Source organism: Mobula hypostoma, chromosome 9 (assembly GCF_963921235.1).
Source record: "Mobula hypostoma chromosome 9, sMobHyp1.1, whole genome shotgun sequence".
In the NCBI taxonomy this organism is placed as follows: Eukaryota; Metazoa; Chordata; class Chondrichthyes; order Myliobatiformes; family Myliobatidae; genus Mobula; species Mobula hypostoma.
The window spans coordinates 91,431,643-91,449,783 of record NC_086105.1 but is presented as its reverse complement, the minus strand read 5'-3'; the positions used below and the strand labels follow the sequence as shown (position 1 = coordinate 91,449,783).

General features: G+C 44.1%; 1 protein-coding gene across 2 annotated transcripts in view; it reads left to right on the top strand.

Annotated features, from left to right (window-relative positions):
- micall2a (mical-like 2a) overlaps positions 1–18,141 on the top strand; it is a 110,026-nt gene that overhangs the window by 74,103 nt on the left and 17,782 nt on the right. For both annotated transcript variants that reach the window (XM_063058666.1, XM_063058668.1), the window contains one exon: positions 11,382–11,887. In XM_063058666.1, coding sequence (XP_062914736.1) covers positions 11,382–11,887 — 506 coding nt within the window. The remainder of the gene's footprint in view (positions 1–11,381; positions 11,888–18,141) is intronic.

Below are 18,141 nucleotides of genomic sequence, written 5' to 3'. Positions count from 1 at the left end.
GCCAAACAGCATCTATGGAAAAGAGTAAACAGTTGACGTTTCAGGCAGAGATCCTTCATCAAAGCTGGAAAGGAAGGTGAGGTGTCAGAGTAAGAAGGTGGGGGGAGAGGAGGAAGAAGCACAAGGTGGGAGGTGATAGGTGAAACTGAGAGGGAGAGGGGTGAAGTAAAGAGCTGGGAAGTTGGTTGGTGAAAGAGATACAGGGCTGGAGAAGGGGAATCTGATAAGAGAGGACAGAAGACCATGGAAGAAAGGGAAGGGGGAGGAGCACCAGAGGGAAGCGATGGACAGGTAAGGTAAGGAGATAAGGTGATAGAGGGAAACAGGAATGGTGAGTAGAGGAGGAGAGGGGAGGGGAAATTTACCAGAAGTTAGAGAAATCGATGTTCATGCCATTAGGTTGGAGGTGTTACTCCTCAAGCTTAAGTGTGGCTTCATCATGGCAATAGGGGAGGCTGGAATGGGAATGGAAATTAGAATTGAAATGTGTGGCCACCAGGAAATCCCAACTTTTTGTGGTGGATGGAGTGTAGGTGCTCATCGAAATGGTCTCCCAATCTATACTGGGTCTGACTGATCTACAGGGGGCCACACTGGGAGTGCTGGATGCGGTAGATGAACCCAACAGATTCGTAAGTGTAGTGTTGCCTCTCCAGGTGGACTGTTTGTGGCCCTGAGGTAAGGGAGGAGGTGTAGAGGTAGGTATGCCACTTGTCCCGCTTACAAGGATAAGCACCACGAGGGAGATCCGTTGGGAGGGATGAGTGGACGAAGGAGTCACATAGAGAGTGTTCCCTGTGGAAAGCAGAATGTGAGGGGGTGTGAGGGAAAGATGTGCTTGGTGGTGGGATCCTGTTGAAAATGGTGAAAGTTATGGAGAAGTATGTGTTGGAAGCGGAGGCTAGTGGGTTGGTAGGTGAGGACAAAAGGAACCCTATCTGTTGTACATCAGAAAGATTATGGCCTGAGGACACATTTTCCATCCAGATTTAAGGGAATGATCTGTAGATGGATTCATTTTCTTTTCTAACACTTGCAAAGTACATCAATTCCTGTCCTTATCTCAAGGTTTTGTAATACTTAGCCCTTCTGTTTTCCATTTATTGAATACTGAATCTGATCCTTATAAAAAGATAATGCCACCTGTTGGATGGAGGCTTTGACAGATACATTGTATAGCGCTATGTGATTGAATCCTAGAACAGTGCAGGACAGAAGGAAGTGATTTGATTGTTTTTTAAAGATCTGCTCAGGTAGTCCCATATTTGAAGGGTAGATAAGGGTGAACTGGTAGATATGATGTATTTGGATTTCAGAAATTTTCGATTAGGTGCTATATGAGAGGTTTTAAACAAAATCAGACAACACGGGAGGTTTTGGTGGGAATGGAGTGTTAGTTATTTGATGGAAAGCAAAGGCTCTGATCAGGGGGTTTGCTGCAGGGAATCAGACAGTATGCATTCTGTATTAGTAATTTGAATGAGGGGGCCATGCACCTGCTTCACCTTAGGCAATCCCATGAGTTTGCCTCCATTCTGGCTTAGAAGATCCTGTTGTGACTGATGACTTGATTGTCAGAACTACAGACTCTTCCACAGGTTGGGCAGCAGCTGGCTGATAGGATGGTTGTGTGGATAGTCTGCATGCTCCTGCTGCCATTTACATTGGGCTCATTGATAAATGGACTCATAGTTCTCAATGTTATCCTGGATAATCCTTCTCTACTCAAGCAGTTGTAGGTCTTGAGATTTCCAGGAATTGGTGGGCATGGTTGCATTTTATCAAGGGGGTTTCAAGCATCTTCTTGAATCTTTTCCTCCGCCTGGTAAGATCTTCCCATGCCAGAGTTCAAAAGGGAAAGTCCTTTTGGCTGTCAGCTGACTTGAAGATTGGCTGACACAGGTGTCAGTACAGTCAGAATGACTGGCGCACAAAGGAGCTGGAGGAACAGCAGGTTAGGCAGCCTCTATGGTGGGAAATGGACAGTCACGTTCTGGGTTGAGAGTGATTGATGTTTTTTTTGACCAATGAGAATGTTTAGTGGCTGTCAGCTGACCTGGAGGTGGGCAGACACAGGCATAGCTTCAGCCAGAGTGATTGAAAGATGGAGTGAGGGTTTCCTGCCCACTGACTTGGTAACAGGGTTGTTGTCTTTGGAGTGATTGGTGGTTATATGACCATTGGGAATGCTAGGCTGCTGTCAGCTGCTGATACGGAATTGGGCAGCTGTGTAGTTTGTGATAAGGATGCAAAGGCTTTAAGGTGATATAGATAGATTAAGTGAATGGGAGAGAGAATTTAATGTGGAAGTGGTACAGAAATAAAAGGGCAAAGTATTTTTAAATGGTGAGAAATGACTGGTGTTGATGTATAGAGAGACCTAACTGTTCTTGTACAATAATCACTGGAAATGAATATAGAAATACTGCAAGCAATTAGGAAGTTTATGTTGGTCTTTATTCTAAGAGAATTTGAGTACAAGATCAAGGATGCCATCTCAGTTATACAGGACCCAGGTGTGACTGCCTGTGGAAGACAATATACTGGTCTGGACTTTTGATCTGTGATAGAGGATGTGCAATGAAAATTCACCAAGTTGGCTTATTCAATGCACGTTTGGCAAATGAGGAGAGATTAAGCAGATTGGGCAAGAATTTAGGCGATCTCATTGGAAGATACAAAATCCTGATGAGATTTGAGAGGATGGAGATGCCAATCTTTGGAATTCTCTATGCAAGAGGTCACTGGAGACTCAGTCACTTAGTATATTTAAGAAAGAGTGACTGATTTTGAATATTCAGAGAAACAAGCGAATTGAAGTTAGTGCAGTATTGTAGAATTGAGCTGAAAGGTTGTTCATACTAACATTGAATAGTAATGTGGGCAGAGGGGCTGATTGGCCTAGAGCTACTGTATGTCTATTACTGACTTCCTTATTTCCCTGACACAATATTGATAAATAAGTTTGTCATTGTCCCATTACCGATGAACAGTGACAAACTTTGCAAGACACTTACATAGATCATTTCATCAAGTTAGTACAATGAAGTAACACAGGGCAAAGCTAATAACAGAATGGGGAAGATAGTGTTTCTGTACAAAGCAGACAGGCAAGGCAGAGTGTGAGGTCAACAGCTCACTTTAATGCACAAGAGTGGCATTGTCCTTGAGCCTCGTTTTACATGCTTTCTGTTGAAGTCAAGTTAAAGTTCAAGTTTAAGTTTATTGTCATTCAACTGTATACAATGTACACACTCAGACCCCACTTGACACTGAGGATGTATTCCTCGGAGGTGGAGCACTACGTAAATCAGCACTCTGCGGGATCAATATAGCACTACAAAAATGGACATGTGTTCTTGATAAAACAAATCAAACCTGCGATATATGATACATTATTTTATGTATACCGAGTAATTTGTGGAGTAACAAACACACAGATAGGCCGAACGTGCATCAACGGAGTAGCAACACATGGCAGCAGCAGCGAAGGCAACCAGGTGCTGGTTACATTTTAGGGGAGGGACCGGGCTGTGGGTCCTCCTCTAACTTTGCTTTCTTCGTCAAGTAGGCGTCAAGATTTGACTGCCTTTTCTTAAGTTTCCTCTCATGAAGCAGTTCTCGGTAGCAGGAAATCATACCGAGAACTCCTCTCTTTGCTCTACTGCTTCACTCCCAGTCAGGGTCATTATCGGTGAACTGGTCCACGATTTGTGTGATCATGGTGATGCTGGTGCAGAAGAATTTTGTGGTGAGGTTTCTTGCTAGTGTTTCCTCTTCTCCATCCGTGTCCTCAGATTCACTCAGGATGTGTTGCTCTGCCAATTCTCAAAGCTCATAGTGATGAATGCTCTCACTGTGAGAATGCAGTAACTCTTCAACATCGCCATCATTAACATCCTCACACTATATCACTTGCAGTTTCACATCCATGCCAATATTTTTCCTAGACATCTTACATGTACAACCCTCACTGAAAGTTGCAGGCCATTTTCCAGACATTATGGGCGAAGAAATGGAATAAGTTGGTGAAGGACCAAGACGTTTACATTGGCGGATGAGGCAAATTGTGAACTAATACGTAATTAGCTGTGAGTGGCTCAGAGCGTATGTAACACGCTCTCATTGGCTGATTGAATGTTTACAGTAATGGTGGCCGCTCAAGAGGCTTTAAGTGTTGCTTAGAATGAATTTTTATCATTTTTAATAATTTCAATGAAGAATTGATGAACTGCTTTGTAACGAATCAGCGCTATGTGGGGTAGTGTTATGCGGGGTAGCACTATGCAGGTAGCGTTATGCAGGGTCTGAGTGTACAGCCAAACAAAACAATATTCCTCCAGACCAAGGTGCACAACCCAGTACATATATCTCTCACACAACACATAAAGTAATATCACAACAAATAAATTAACAAATAATAAATTGTATTTCAGAAGGCTGACACTTAGCATAAGGTGCATTTACAACACAAGTTAAAAAGTAAACAGTATTACACTTCATGCGTGATGAGACCTGGGTGGTGACAGGGAGTTCAGTAGTCTCATGGCCTGGGGGAAGAAGCTGTTTCCCATCCTAACAGTCCTTGTCCTAATGCTATGAACTTTACCGCCTGGTGATAAGGGGGTCAAAGAGATTGTAGGATGGGTAGGAGGTACCCTTGTCAATGCCAAAGGCCCTGTATACACAGTGCTCCTGTCAAATATCTCGGATGGGTGGAAGCGAGACCCCAATGACCCTCTCAGCAGTTCTCGCAATACTTTGTGGGGTCTTGTGGTCAGATGTTTTGCAATTCCTCTATCAGACAGTGATGAAGCTGGTTAGAACACTTTCAATGTTGCTCCTGTAAAAATTCGTTCGAATGGGTGGTCGGGCGGCGGGGGGAGGGGGGGAAGCCTCGCTTGCCTCAGTCCCCTCAGGAAGCAGAGACGTTGTTGTGCTTTCTTGGCTAAAGAGGTGCTGTTGAGCAACTAGGTGCATCACGGTCTGGAATGGGAGATTCTGGTTTTGTATCTTTTGCCCGATGGGAGGAGGGAGAAGAGAAAATGTCTAGGGTGAGTGTGGTCTTTGATTATGTTGGTTGTTTTACCAAAGCAGCGAGAAGTGTAGATAGAGTCCATGGAGGAGAGATTGGTTTTCTTGATGTGTTGTGCTGTGTTCACAACTCTCTGTAGTTTCTTGCAGAGCAGTTACGATACCAAGCCATTGTGCATCCAGATAGGATGCTTTCTGTGGTGCATCTGTAATAATTGGTGAGGGTCAAAGGGGACATACCAAATGTCTTTAGCCACTGAGGAAGTAGAGGTACTGGTGAACTTTATTCACCACTGAGTCTGGGTGGTTTGACCAGAAAAGGCTATTGATAATGTTCACTCCTAGGAATATGAACTTCTCAACCATCTCAATCTGAGCATCGTTAACGTAAGCAGGAACTTGTGAACTGCCTCCCTTCCTGAAGCCAATGACCAGTTCTTTTGTTTTGCTGACATTGAAGGACAGATTGTTGCCATGACACCATAACACTAGGGTTTTATCTCCTTTCTATCCTCTGACTCATTGTTATTTGAGATGAATCCCACCTCATCTGCAGACCTGTAGATGGAGTTAGAATAGAATCTGGCCACACAGTTCTGAGTAGCATAGGCAGCAAAGTAGGGGAATGAGGACATAGCCCGGTAGGGCACCAGCGTTGAGAAAAATTGTGGAGGTGATGTCGCTTCCTGTCCTTACTTATTGCAGTCTGTTGGTTAGGAAGTCAAGGATACAGTTGGAAAAGGAGCTGTTGAGTCCCAGGTTTATTATCCAGATGCTCCAGAGATGACCTTTTGGCCAGGGAGATGATGCCTGCCGTGGACCTGTTTGGCAGTGTTGTGACTGGCAATGAACGCCACTAGAGAGACACGATACTGGTAATGCAAAAGTCTTTATTCGGCACACACAAGCTGACAGCCTTTATGGTCACTCTGGATAGAGGCTCTCTGACCCAGTATTACATCACATTTTTATATGTTAGAGTAGAACGATAACAACAGGACAATTTCTATAAATACAAGGCATTCATAATGCTTCCTTTGAGTTGCACATAATTTTCAAACATCTAGATCTTCATACCAATACACCCAAAATGAGTGTTAATCACCACTGTGTCTGATCTGCATTCATGCATATGCAGACATCTCAGGCGAATCGGATGTTTCCTAGTTTGCAACCAAACCAAGTCTGCAGCTCCATGAAGACTATTATTCTGAACTGCATTTTAAATTTAGAATACAGTCCACTGAATTCTCCAGACAGCTGGCAAATTTCAGTGAACTGAAGTTCCTCAGACGCTGGAGACAGTGCGCTACGGCCAGCTTCTCAAAGCACCTCATAATGGTGGATGACAGAGCCAGCGGCAGCAGTCATGAAAGCATGTTACCTGCTCTTTGCTTTGATACTGGGATGATAGTGGTCTTCTTAAAGAAGGTGAGAACTTCAAGTTGATGTAGGAAGAAGTTATAAATATCTTCAATTACCCCTGACAGCTGATCTGGGTTGCTGGATCTGCTAATTACCAGCCATTCATAAGACCATAAGACATAAGAGCAGAATTAGTCCATTCAACCCATTGAGTCTGCTCCGCCATTCCATCATGGCTGACTTATTATCCCTCTCTTGCCTTCTCCCTGTAATCTTTGACACCCTGACTAATCAAGAACCCATCAACCTCCACTCTAAATGACTTGTCTTCCACAGCCATCTGTGAAAATGAATTCCACAGATTCACTGCCATCTGGCTAAAGAAATTCCTTCTCATCTGTGTTTTAAGTGAATGTCCCTCTATTCTAATGTTGTATCCTTTGGTCTTAGGCTGTCCCACTACAGGAAACATTCTCTCCACATCCACTCTATCTAGGCCTTTCAATATTGGATAGGTTTCACTGAGATCTCCCCTCATTCTTCTAAACTCTGGTGAATACAGGCCCAGAGCCATCAAACATTCCTCATACATTAACCCTTTCATTCCTGCAATCATTCTCATGATCCTTCTCTGGACCTTCTCCAATGCCAGCACATCTTTTCTTAGATAAGGGGCTCAAAACTGCGCACAGTACTCCAAGTGCAGTGTGATCAATGCCTTACAAAACTTCAGCATTACATCCTAGCTTTTATATTCTAGACCTCTTGAAATGAATTCTAACATTGCGTTTTCTTTCCTTACCACTGACTCAACCTGCAAATTAACCCTTAGGGAATCTTGCATGAAGACATCCACATCCCTTTGCACCACAGCTTTTTGAATTTTCTCTCCATTTAGAAAATAGACTACATTTTTATTTCTTCTACTAAAGTGTGCGACCATACACTTCTCGGCATTGTATTCTATTTGCCACTTCTTTGCCCATTTTCCTAATCCATCTAAGTCCTTCTGTAGCCTCTCTGCTTTCTCAACACTACCTGCATCTCCACCAATCTTCATATTGTCTGCTAGCTTGGCCACAAAGTCATCAATTCCATCATTGACAAATAGCATAAAAAGAAGCTGTCCCAACACAGGCTCCTATGGAACACCACTAGTCTCTGGCAGCCAACTAGAAAAGACTCCCTTTATTTCCACTCTTTGCCTCCTGCCAATCAGTGAATCTTCCATCCATGCTAGTATTTTTTTTCTGTAATACCATGGGCTCTTATTTGTTTAAGAAGCCTCATGTGTGGCACCTTGTCAAAGGCCTTGTCAGAATCCAAGCAAATGATATGCACTGACTCTCCTTTGTCCATTCTGTTTGTTATTGCCTCAAAGAATTCCAACAGATTTGTCAGGCAAGATTTCCCCTTAAGGAAACCATGCTGACTTTGGCCTATTTTATCATGTGCCTCCAAGGACCCTGAAATCTCATCCTAAATAATGGACTCAAACATCATCACTACTAATGCCTCCACCATCTCCTCAGCTACCACTTTCAGAATGCTGGAGTGTAGTCGTTCTGGTCCAGGTGATTTATCTAATTTCAGACCTTTCAGCTTCCCAGGCACTTTCCACTTGGCAATAGTAACTGCAGTCACTTATGCCCCTTAACACTCTCACACATCGCTAGTGTCCTCCACAATGAAGACTGACACAAAATGCGTATTAAGTTCATCTGACATTTCTTTGTCCCTCTTTACTATTTGTCCTGCATCATTTTCCTGCGGTTTTATACCCACTTTCAGGCAGTGCATCCCAGTTCAGCTCACTTCACTGTAGAAATATGAATGATTTATGTAGGGCAGTGAGGACCAGAAATGACCTGCTGGATCATTAACCTTGTCTTAGTTGGCCACTCGCCTATGTCACTTGCATAACTGACTTAATCAGTGGAATTTCCCTGCTGCTGTAACTCACCAACTCAGGCAGTAGCCCGATGTGACCCACAGAATCAAGCAAGATTAACCTGATTGGATTGCATCTTTGCCAGCTGCAGTGCACTGGGGTAAGAGTAGCCCAGAGATACAGGGCAAGCCACCTTATATTCCATCTGGGTAGCCTCCAACCTGATGGCATGAACATTGACTTCTCTAACTTCCGCTAATGCCCCACCTCCCCCTCGTACCCCATCCGTTATTTATTTTTATGCACACATTCTTTCTCTCACTCTCCTTTTTCTCCCTCTGTCCCTCTGAATATACCTCTTGCCTATCCTCTGGGTTCCCCCCCCCCCTTAGCTTTCTTCCCGGACCTCCTGTCCCATGATCCTCTCGTATCCCTTTTGCCAATCACCTGTCCAGCTCTTGGCTCCATCCCTCCCCCTCCTGTCTTCTCCTATCATTTCGGATCTCCCCCTCCCCCTCCCACTTTCAAATCTCTTATTAGCTCTTCCTTCAGTTAGTCTTGACGAAGGGTCTCGGCCCGAAACGTCGACTGTACCTCTTCCTAGAGATGCTGCCTGGCCTGCTGCGTTCACCAGCAACTTTGATGTGTGTTGCTTGAATTTCCAGCCTCTGCAGAATTCCTCGTGAAGGCATACAGTGAAACGTGCCATTTGCACCAACGACCTTCGCAGTCCGATGATGTGCTGGTGGGGGGGACAGCCCAAATGTGTCACCATGGTTCCTTTGCCAATATAGAATGCCTCACAATTTGCTAACCCTAACCGGTACGACTTTGGAATGTGGGAGGAAGCCAGAACACTCTGAGGAATCCCACGCGGGCACAGGGAGAATCTACAAAGTTATAGACAGTGGCAGGAATTGAATCATTGTTGTGACCACTGGCACCGATAAGCCATGAGGAACCATTTGCAAAGGAAAAACGTAGACGTTTGGGACTCCTGTTAACATTGTGGACTTCTGGAAGTCCCACAAAACCATGGATTTCTGGAAGTCCTAAATAAACAACTCTTTTCCATTGGGTCTACATCTTTCTGATGTATTAATCCAGGGATGAATGTGATGTGATGGATAATATCCCATAGATAGGTGTGGGGAGCAACATTTAGTGTTGCTGCCTCAGTCCTGCATACCACTCCCACATCTATGGACATGTACCTGTAGCTCTTGGGTGGTAGTGGCCACTCACCAGGCCTGATTCAGATCCCTTGAAGTTACAAAACATACCCATTGTGTTAGATCCCATCCCCACCGCTGAACTACTGACCTTCATGACTGTCCCCACCCAACTATTGATCTACTCTCACCAATATACTCCCAACCTTCAGCCTTGGGCATGAATCCACTGCCCACTGCAATTCCTCACTTCCTTTTGACCTCCGGTGTTGACCTTAGTCCCACCGTCCCCACTAAGCTGCAGCCACCACTCAAGTACAATCTCTTGCTCTGTCTGGTTGATCCTGTACCAGTTCCCTGGCCCTGATCTCCACCTACACCCCAGATGGTACCTTGCCACATCCTGCCATCTGGAGAATAGACTGGAAAAGTGCCCTTCACTGCGTGCAGTAGCATGTAAGGACTTAGGCCGCACACGGTACTGAAGTAGGCCTATGTGAGCTTCCATCAATGCTCGCCTCCCAGCACCTCTTCCATTTCAGACTGAGACCTTGAAGAGCAACTTGGCCGAGCATAACTCAGAGATCAACAGCAAGTTACAGAACAAGAGCAAAAAGCCACATGCAAACAAAAAGCAGCAGTCAATACTCGTCCAGTTTCTACTGCCTCCGCACTGTGCTGGATGTGCAGGCCTGGAGAGAGAGATGGAGCCCAAAGGCTTCTTGACTCCTAGTAAGCATTACCCTGTAAGTTATGGCTAATGTTTAACCTCAGCATAATTTTGGCAGGGACCAGGCAATCACTGCAGCTGAATGTTTGCTAATTCTGAAAGGGTAATTCAATAGCATCTATTAACATGGAGTTTTACTTTGAACTGATCTTCTTCCATGAAGTTGTAACATTTCCTGAGAGAGCCTTACTGATGTGCAAGCATTGAGAATTGATCTACTGTTTGACTCATTGGTCCTAACTACTGAAACCGTTGCAAAGAAAAGCTTAGCTCCCTTTACAAACTGTAAAATCTTCCACACAAAGTGTTAGAATTAAGCTGCACTTTGGTCAATTACTTTGGTCTGTAAGTTTGAATGCAAAATACTGAAAAGCTATGTCATATTTGCTCTGTTTTAAATCAGGAAATTCAGCCCAACTTTACACTTCACCTGGGCTGCTATGCCTGTAGTTTAGTTCATATAGAACTTCGCAGCCACTACTGATGCACTGTTAAAAAGGTGACTGAGGTTCCTGACTTAAGGCAAGGGCATGGTACCTCCCCAGCACAGATCACCGGCTGAAACAGAAATAGAGATCACAGAATCCCTGTAGATTGAGGGAATGTAATAAAAGCCTTCCCCTGAGAACTCAGATGTTAATGTGAATCACAAGGCTTATCGCTCTCTGCAGCTGCAACATGAGGCAACACTTCTCATGCTCAATGTCCAGTGTCTCCTTCAATATCCACCGTATATCACACTGACCACTTTACGTAGAAGGTAGAGACCTCAGGCAAGGGCTATGTGTATTTTCTGTGCTTCTAACTGCTGCCTTTGTCATAGCCAGCACCTTTACAATGCCTGCCACTGGATCCTCATGTAAGAGGGATCTTCCACACTTCCCAGTTGGAAAGAATTAGCTCCCAGGTCCCTGGGAAGTCCTGTATGGGGATTGGAGATGGACTCTCGCTAACTCCATGGCATTTCTTGCATGTTTTCAGACAGGATCCACAGTGGAATGAGGAATATAAGTGGGGAGGTGGGGTCACAAGTGGGTGTTCAGATCCATATTGGCTATAATTTGATTGAATGAGTTAGCAGGTGTGGAGGACTGCATGCACAATTCCTTCTTTTAATCCCTGTAACTAAGGGCACTGGATGTGGAATGAATATAATCACGATTGAAAATGGAATGTTTTCTGTTTTTAGTCTCGGACCCTCAGATCTCAAGCAAATTCACAGTTCACTTGTAAACCGGGATATAAAGAAGCCAGCAGAATCTGGCAATGTATCGAGCATCGCCAGCGCACAGAAAACAACACCAAGTCCAAGTACAAGTGCAGCTCGGGAGAACGCTAGCACGCCTGTTGGACATACTGTAGAGGTGACCTTCTCTCTCCACGTTCCAGGTAATGTCTCAATTTCCACATCACCTGCCTCTCCCAACAAGCAGTCAAGTCCAGAGACTAGGCCCTCTCAGTCAACATATCAGAAGAAAGTACTCAAACCAGACCCACAGCTATTGTCCGGAGTTGGGGATGCCTTCCAGTCTCCAACCACTGCTGACAAGCACGTCATCACGGTTACTCCCTCTAAGAAGGAAGGAAGTGGCTCTCAAACTCCAGGGGTCATCTGTCGACCAACTTTGGATAAGGTATCAGAGGAACCTTCAGGCAAGCAGAGCTGGGTTCAAGGCAAATTAAGTATGGAGACAGGTCAGTATGTCCCTGCAAATCATTCCACTGCCAACAACACATCTCTTCATTCTCCCAATTATAAGCACCTTCTATTTTGCCATAACTGATGATAGAAACTTGGTTTGATAACAAAATAGTATGTTCATGAAAACTTATGTACTTCTGGAAATTTCTGTTAAATCTAAATTTTTCATACATTTGATGTTCAGTAAGAGAATCATTAACAAATCTAATTTTCATAATTGAACCTTCCTTTCAGTGAATGCAGTTCAAATTTCATAATGTCTAGTGTTTATATTGTAATTAAGAGATCATAATTGGGCTACATATTTAACTTAAAGCAATGTTCTGCTACTGGATTATAGGAGAATTAGCAGGGCCTGATTGCTTTTGTGTTATGACTATTGTTAAATGCAAATTAAGTTGAACGTTTGGTTTCCAAGGAAACCTCAGCATCAGTGAAATACGTAGGCAGTCACAGTAACATGCATTTATATAATGCCCTCAGCATGGTGAAGCTTCCCAAGATCGGAGATTTTCTCAAGTGAATTTGCTAATAATCCATCAATAGAGCCTAATAGGACAGCTGAGTAAGACCAGGGTCAAAGAGGTGGGGGTAGTACATTGTTTAAGTTATTGGATGAGCTGAGAGTCAATCTCCAGATGTGTATGTAACTCCATTGTGGCAGCTGGAGAATTTAAATTCAATTAATTAAATTAATCTGGATTGACATCAAACTCTGAAATTGAATCACAAAGATCCTGGGTTATTATATAAAAAAAATTAGCTCATTAATATTGTAGGAATGAAATCTGCCATCGTCATTTGGTCTGGGCCTAAATGTAACTCCAGACCTGTCAGTGGTATTGACTCCGAACTGCTTATTAAGATCTAGGCCACTCAAAGACAAGCATTTTTGGAGATGTCTATATCCTGTGAACAGACAAATATTAAATAAAGTCAGAAAAAATGTAAGAAATTAGGAGTAGCCTCACTATGCAATGTGATTGTGGTTGTTCTACCCCAGACCTCATCTCTTCTGTGCTGGTTCTCCATAGCCTACAATTTTCTGATCTTTCAAAAATATAATTCCTTTCTCTTTAAATAAACATAAGTGATTCTGCCAATGCTGGAAACCCAGAGTAATACACACAAAATACTGGAGGACCTTAGCAGGTCAGGGAACATCTACCATGAGAAATACAGAGATGACCCTTCCCTGAAACGTCGATTCTTTATCCTCTCCATAGAGTCAACATTAAATGCCCTCAGTCTTCCAGTCTTCACAAATTTCTATGGATTACCACCTTCTGTGTGAAAAGATTCCTATGTACCTCAGTTTTAAATGACTGACCCCTTATCTTGTGACAACATCTCCGTATTCAAGGCACTCCCACATATGAAAGCATCTCAATATCAATTCTATTGTGCCCTCTTTAAAATCTTTTATGTATCATGAAGTTCACCACTTATTCTCCAAAGAATATAGATCTAATTACTTTAGCCACCAGTGACAAAACAATCCTCTCTTCCAAGAAATTAGCCAAAGGGAGTGAATCTCTTTTTGACTATCTTCAATGTCAATATAGACTGTATTAAATAACAAGACCAAAACTGTGAAAAATAATTCAGGTCTAACCTCACCTGTACAATTGTAACAATACTTTCCAATGTCTGAACTTCACCCAGTAAAGGCTGATACCCCACAAACGACGCACACAAAATGCTGGAGGAACTCAGCAGGCCAGGCAGCATTAAACAGTTGACATTTCAAGCCAAGACCCTTCAGCAGGATCTGCTTTCTTAACAGTCCTGCAACCTCTTGTGATAAGTATCTGAGAACTGATAGATTCCTCTAAATCTCACTCACTTGCAGTCTCTCTCTCCATATAGATCCACATAGAAAGTGCATGATCTCACATACTGTGTTATAATGCATTTGCAATATTTTTACCTACTTAATCAACCTATCAGCTTCAGAGTCCAAATATTGTCATCACAACAATTTCTCCCTCCTACTTCCATGTCATCAGCAAACTTTGGCACCTTACATCCAGACCCTCCTCCAAATCATCAATATTATTGGTAAATAACTGGGGGCTAGGAACTGATCTTTGGTGCACTCCACTGGCTACACCCTTCCTGTCTGCAATAGACCCACTCACACTGACTTCTGTGTAAGAGCTAGTTTTCATCAATATTGACACACTTTCCCTTACAGCACAAGCTCTTATCTTCCGCACCAGGCATGTTGTTATCAAAGAGTCAGAGATGCATGGGACAGAATCCCACAGCTTAGGGCTAAGGTGGATGGAGATCAACCCTTATTAGAAGCACAGCCCAGCTGATGCAGAGGTCCATTAGACATAGAACCCACTGAACATCGAGCCCCAATGTTGTTGTGATGGAGTTCTGGGAGATGCTGGAAGTTTGCTATGGGGGGAAGATCTCAAAGTGTTGGAAGGTTAAAGGAGATGACAGAAATATGAATGATCAACGCTAATTAAGAGTTTAAAAATGACTATGATAATCTTGAAAATCAATGCAGCATCAACTTTTTTAAAGCCAGGACCAATGTTGGAAGTGAGAAAGGGTAAGTTGAAAGGATATGTGCGAGTCACGTTTTTACACAGAGTGGTGGGTGTCTGGGGTGCACTGCCAGAGGTGATAGAGGAGGAAAATCATAGAGTTCTTAAGACACCTGTACCGTGAGAATAAGTTTCTTTTTATATACACCTCAAGTAATTTTTGCGCACCTTGTTTTCCCCAAAGAAAACAAATCCTGTCCATCCAGTCTCTTCACATAACTGAAGTATTCTATTCCAGGCAACATCCTAGGGAATCCCCTCTGCATTCTCTCCAGTCCAGTCACATCCTTCATTTAATATGATGACCAGAACTGGCCAGTATTCCAGCTGTGGCCTGACCAATGTATTACAAATTTATATCAAGACCTCCTTGATCTTATACTCTTATCACATCTAACGAAGACAATCATCCTGTTCGCTTCTCTTCACCACCTTGTCTATCTGTGCTGCCATCTTCAGGAATCTTAGACTAATACACCCAGCTCCCTTTCCTTGATGTTCCATTGGGCCCTACATTCATGGTACAGATCCTACCCTTATTAGTCCTCCACAATTCACAATGTAATTTACCAGCTTATCATTTTGGGGGCCTCCTTGCTACCAGCAGCACCACCACCACTTTTCATGTCACAAGCACACTTACTAATCATGTCTTCTACATTCACCTCGAACTCATTAATATTTGCGATAAGCAGCAAGAGCCCTGACACATGAGAAATGTGAGAAGACATTCCACAAACCCCTCTGGCCAATGACGTACTTTCATTATAATAACAGGAATCCCCATTTTCTCCCTGCTCCAGTCCCTGGACAGTGCTGTGGTGAATGATTGAATAATGAGCCAGATATTGAGGAATGTAGGGGCAGAGGCTAAATCAGCATGGCTCATGCAACCCAAACCTCTGCCACGTGAGGCAGCAGCACAGTTATCCACTCTACTACTACTATGTCGACTCAGGCCTTGGGGGCCAACGTCGGGCAAAAGGTTATCCATTCGGCGGGAGCATTTATAATGGGAGTCCTTCATATAGACTGCTGCTAAGCTGGTTTTCAGCTATCTGAACCCGATGGGCCTTGCCTAGGTGCTCACCATCAACTCTTGACCTCCCACCCACCCAACTGACTGAATCACGATCCAGTTTATGTAGGGGATAGATGTTGGGAAGAACACAAGGGAGGAGTCCCCTGCTTTTCAAAGCAATCACCTTTCCAGTCACCTGAGAGGGCAGTTGGGACCTCGTTCTTACATCCTGTGTGTAAGATCATGCCTCTGACAGTGCAACACTCCCAGTGCACTGCGCTGACACTGTAGGACAGTTTAGTGTTGTGAAGGCCTAAAGAAGGTAGTCAGTGAGATTAATTACTAGTAACTAGTGATGTTGATCACTAATTTTTAGTTCTTGATTTACTTTATCTTTTTCCTTAACCTCCTTCAAACTTTGGTGAACATCACCCTCTCATCAATAGTTCAGTGCAGGGTTGGGCTTTGAATATTTGCAGTCTGTAGGGGGAAAGGAGAGAGCCTAGAGAACTCCACAGTTCAGGGAAGGAAATCAGTGTTTGTCAACCTACAGAATTCTGTCCCCGAGCTACGGGTAAGGCTCGCAGAGTAATGTGCTCCCAGTGTTGCTGTACTCAATGAGATCATGACTGACATTGATGCTGTGAAATGTGGGTCTGAGCTGTAGGAAAAGTTCAGTAGATTAGACTGTGACAATGAAGAGAGAATGTTTATACAGTATTACATTCAGATGACCTACAGCAGAATTGGCCAGTTTTGATATAGAGGAACTGAGCTGCCTGAAAGCTTTGAATTCTATATTGAGTATCAAAGGCTGCCCAGTACTTACATGAAGATGAGGCATTGTTCCTCAGGTCCTCGTTATAACAGTGTTGGAAGCCACAGACAGGTAGATCAGTATGGGAATGGGAAGGAGATTAAAGGGGGCAGGTACAAGAAACTCAGGGTAGCTCCTGTGGGATGAATACAACTGAAATACAAAGTAGTCACACAATCAGTGCTTGGTTTCCCCAGTATAGGGCAGCTCAGTTATATAGTGGTTAGAGGTGCTGTCTCGAAGTTGGAAGTACCCTGGTTCAATCCTGGCCTTCAGTTCTGTCTGTGTGGAGCTTGTACTTTCTCTTTGAGACTACGTGGGCTTTCAAGGGTGCTATAGTTTCTTCCCACACCAGTTGTACAGTTATATAGAGGCGCTAGATAACTTGCAGCAGAGGTTGCTGTTGGAAGAATCGGGAGAATCAATGAGCAGGTGAGAGAGGTCAGGGGTAAGTAGGGATATGGGACTGAGGAGTTTGCTGTGAGATGGGGTTGCTTTGTCTCAAGAGGTTGAATGTGTTGTATGGAATTATGAGAAGAGTGAGGAGAAAGTGATAGATAAAATTCTGAGGGGTTTCACAGGCTGGACATGGAGATGATGTTTACCCTTGTGGGAGAATCTAGAACTAGGAATCTTCATTTAAGAGAACAAATAGGTAGTTTTTTTGCTTGTATTGTATTGTTGACCAACTGCCCTGAAATAGTTGGATGCATAAGAACATAAGAAATAATGGTAACACAGTGGCATAGTTAGTAGAGCCACACACATAAAAGTTGCTGGTGAACGCAGCAGGCCAGGTAGCATCTCTAGGAAGAGTCTCCGAGCCTACTTCTTTGACAAGGATTCCCCTCCTGCTACAGATGACCCCTTCTCCTGTCTTCAACGCTCCTCCTCCTCCTGGACATCCCGCCCGGGCCTTCTACCTGCACTCGATCTTTTCATCTCCAACGGTCACCAAGACATCAACCGTCTCAACTTCACCACTCTTCTTTCCTGTTCCAACCTCACTCCCTCTGTACGCACTGCCCTCCACTCTCTCCGCACTAATCCCAACCTCACCATCAAACCTGCTGACAAAGGTGGTGCCGTAGTAGTCTGGCGGACGGACCTCTACCTCACTGAGGCAAAATGGCAGCTCTCTGACACCTCCTCTTACTTAGCACTGGAACAGGACCCCACCAAAAAACATCAAACCATTGTCTCCCGCACCATCACCGCCCTTATCAACTCTGGAGACCTTCCATCCTCAGCCGCTAAACTCATTATTCCCACACCCCGTACCGCTCGGTTTCACCTCCTCCCAAGGATACACAAGCCTGACTGTCCCGGTAGACCTATAGTCTGCTCCTGTCCCACCGAACTTGTATCTGCCTACCTAGACTCCGTTTTGTCACCCATAGTTCAGTCCCTCCCCACCTACATCCGGGATACATTCCATGCCCTCCACCTCTTCAATAACTTCCAATTCCCCAGTCCCAACTGCTACATTTTTACTATGGATGTCCAATCCTTATACACCTCCATTCCCCATCAAGAAGGCCTCAAAGCCCTCCACTACTTCCTGGGTAATAGACCTCACCAGTTCCCCACCACCACCACCCTCCTCCAGTTGGCGGAACTGGTTCTCACACTCAATAACTTCTCTTTTGGCTCTTCCCACTTTCTTCAGACTAAGGGTGTAGCTATGGGAATGCGCATGGGACCCAGCTACGCTTGCCTCTTCGTCGGTTGTGTGGAACAGTCTGTGCTCCAAACCTATTCTCCCCAACTTTTCCTTCGGTACATTGACAACTACATTGGTGCTGCTTCCTGCACCCATGCTGAGCTCATCAATTTCATCGACTT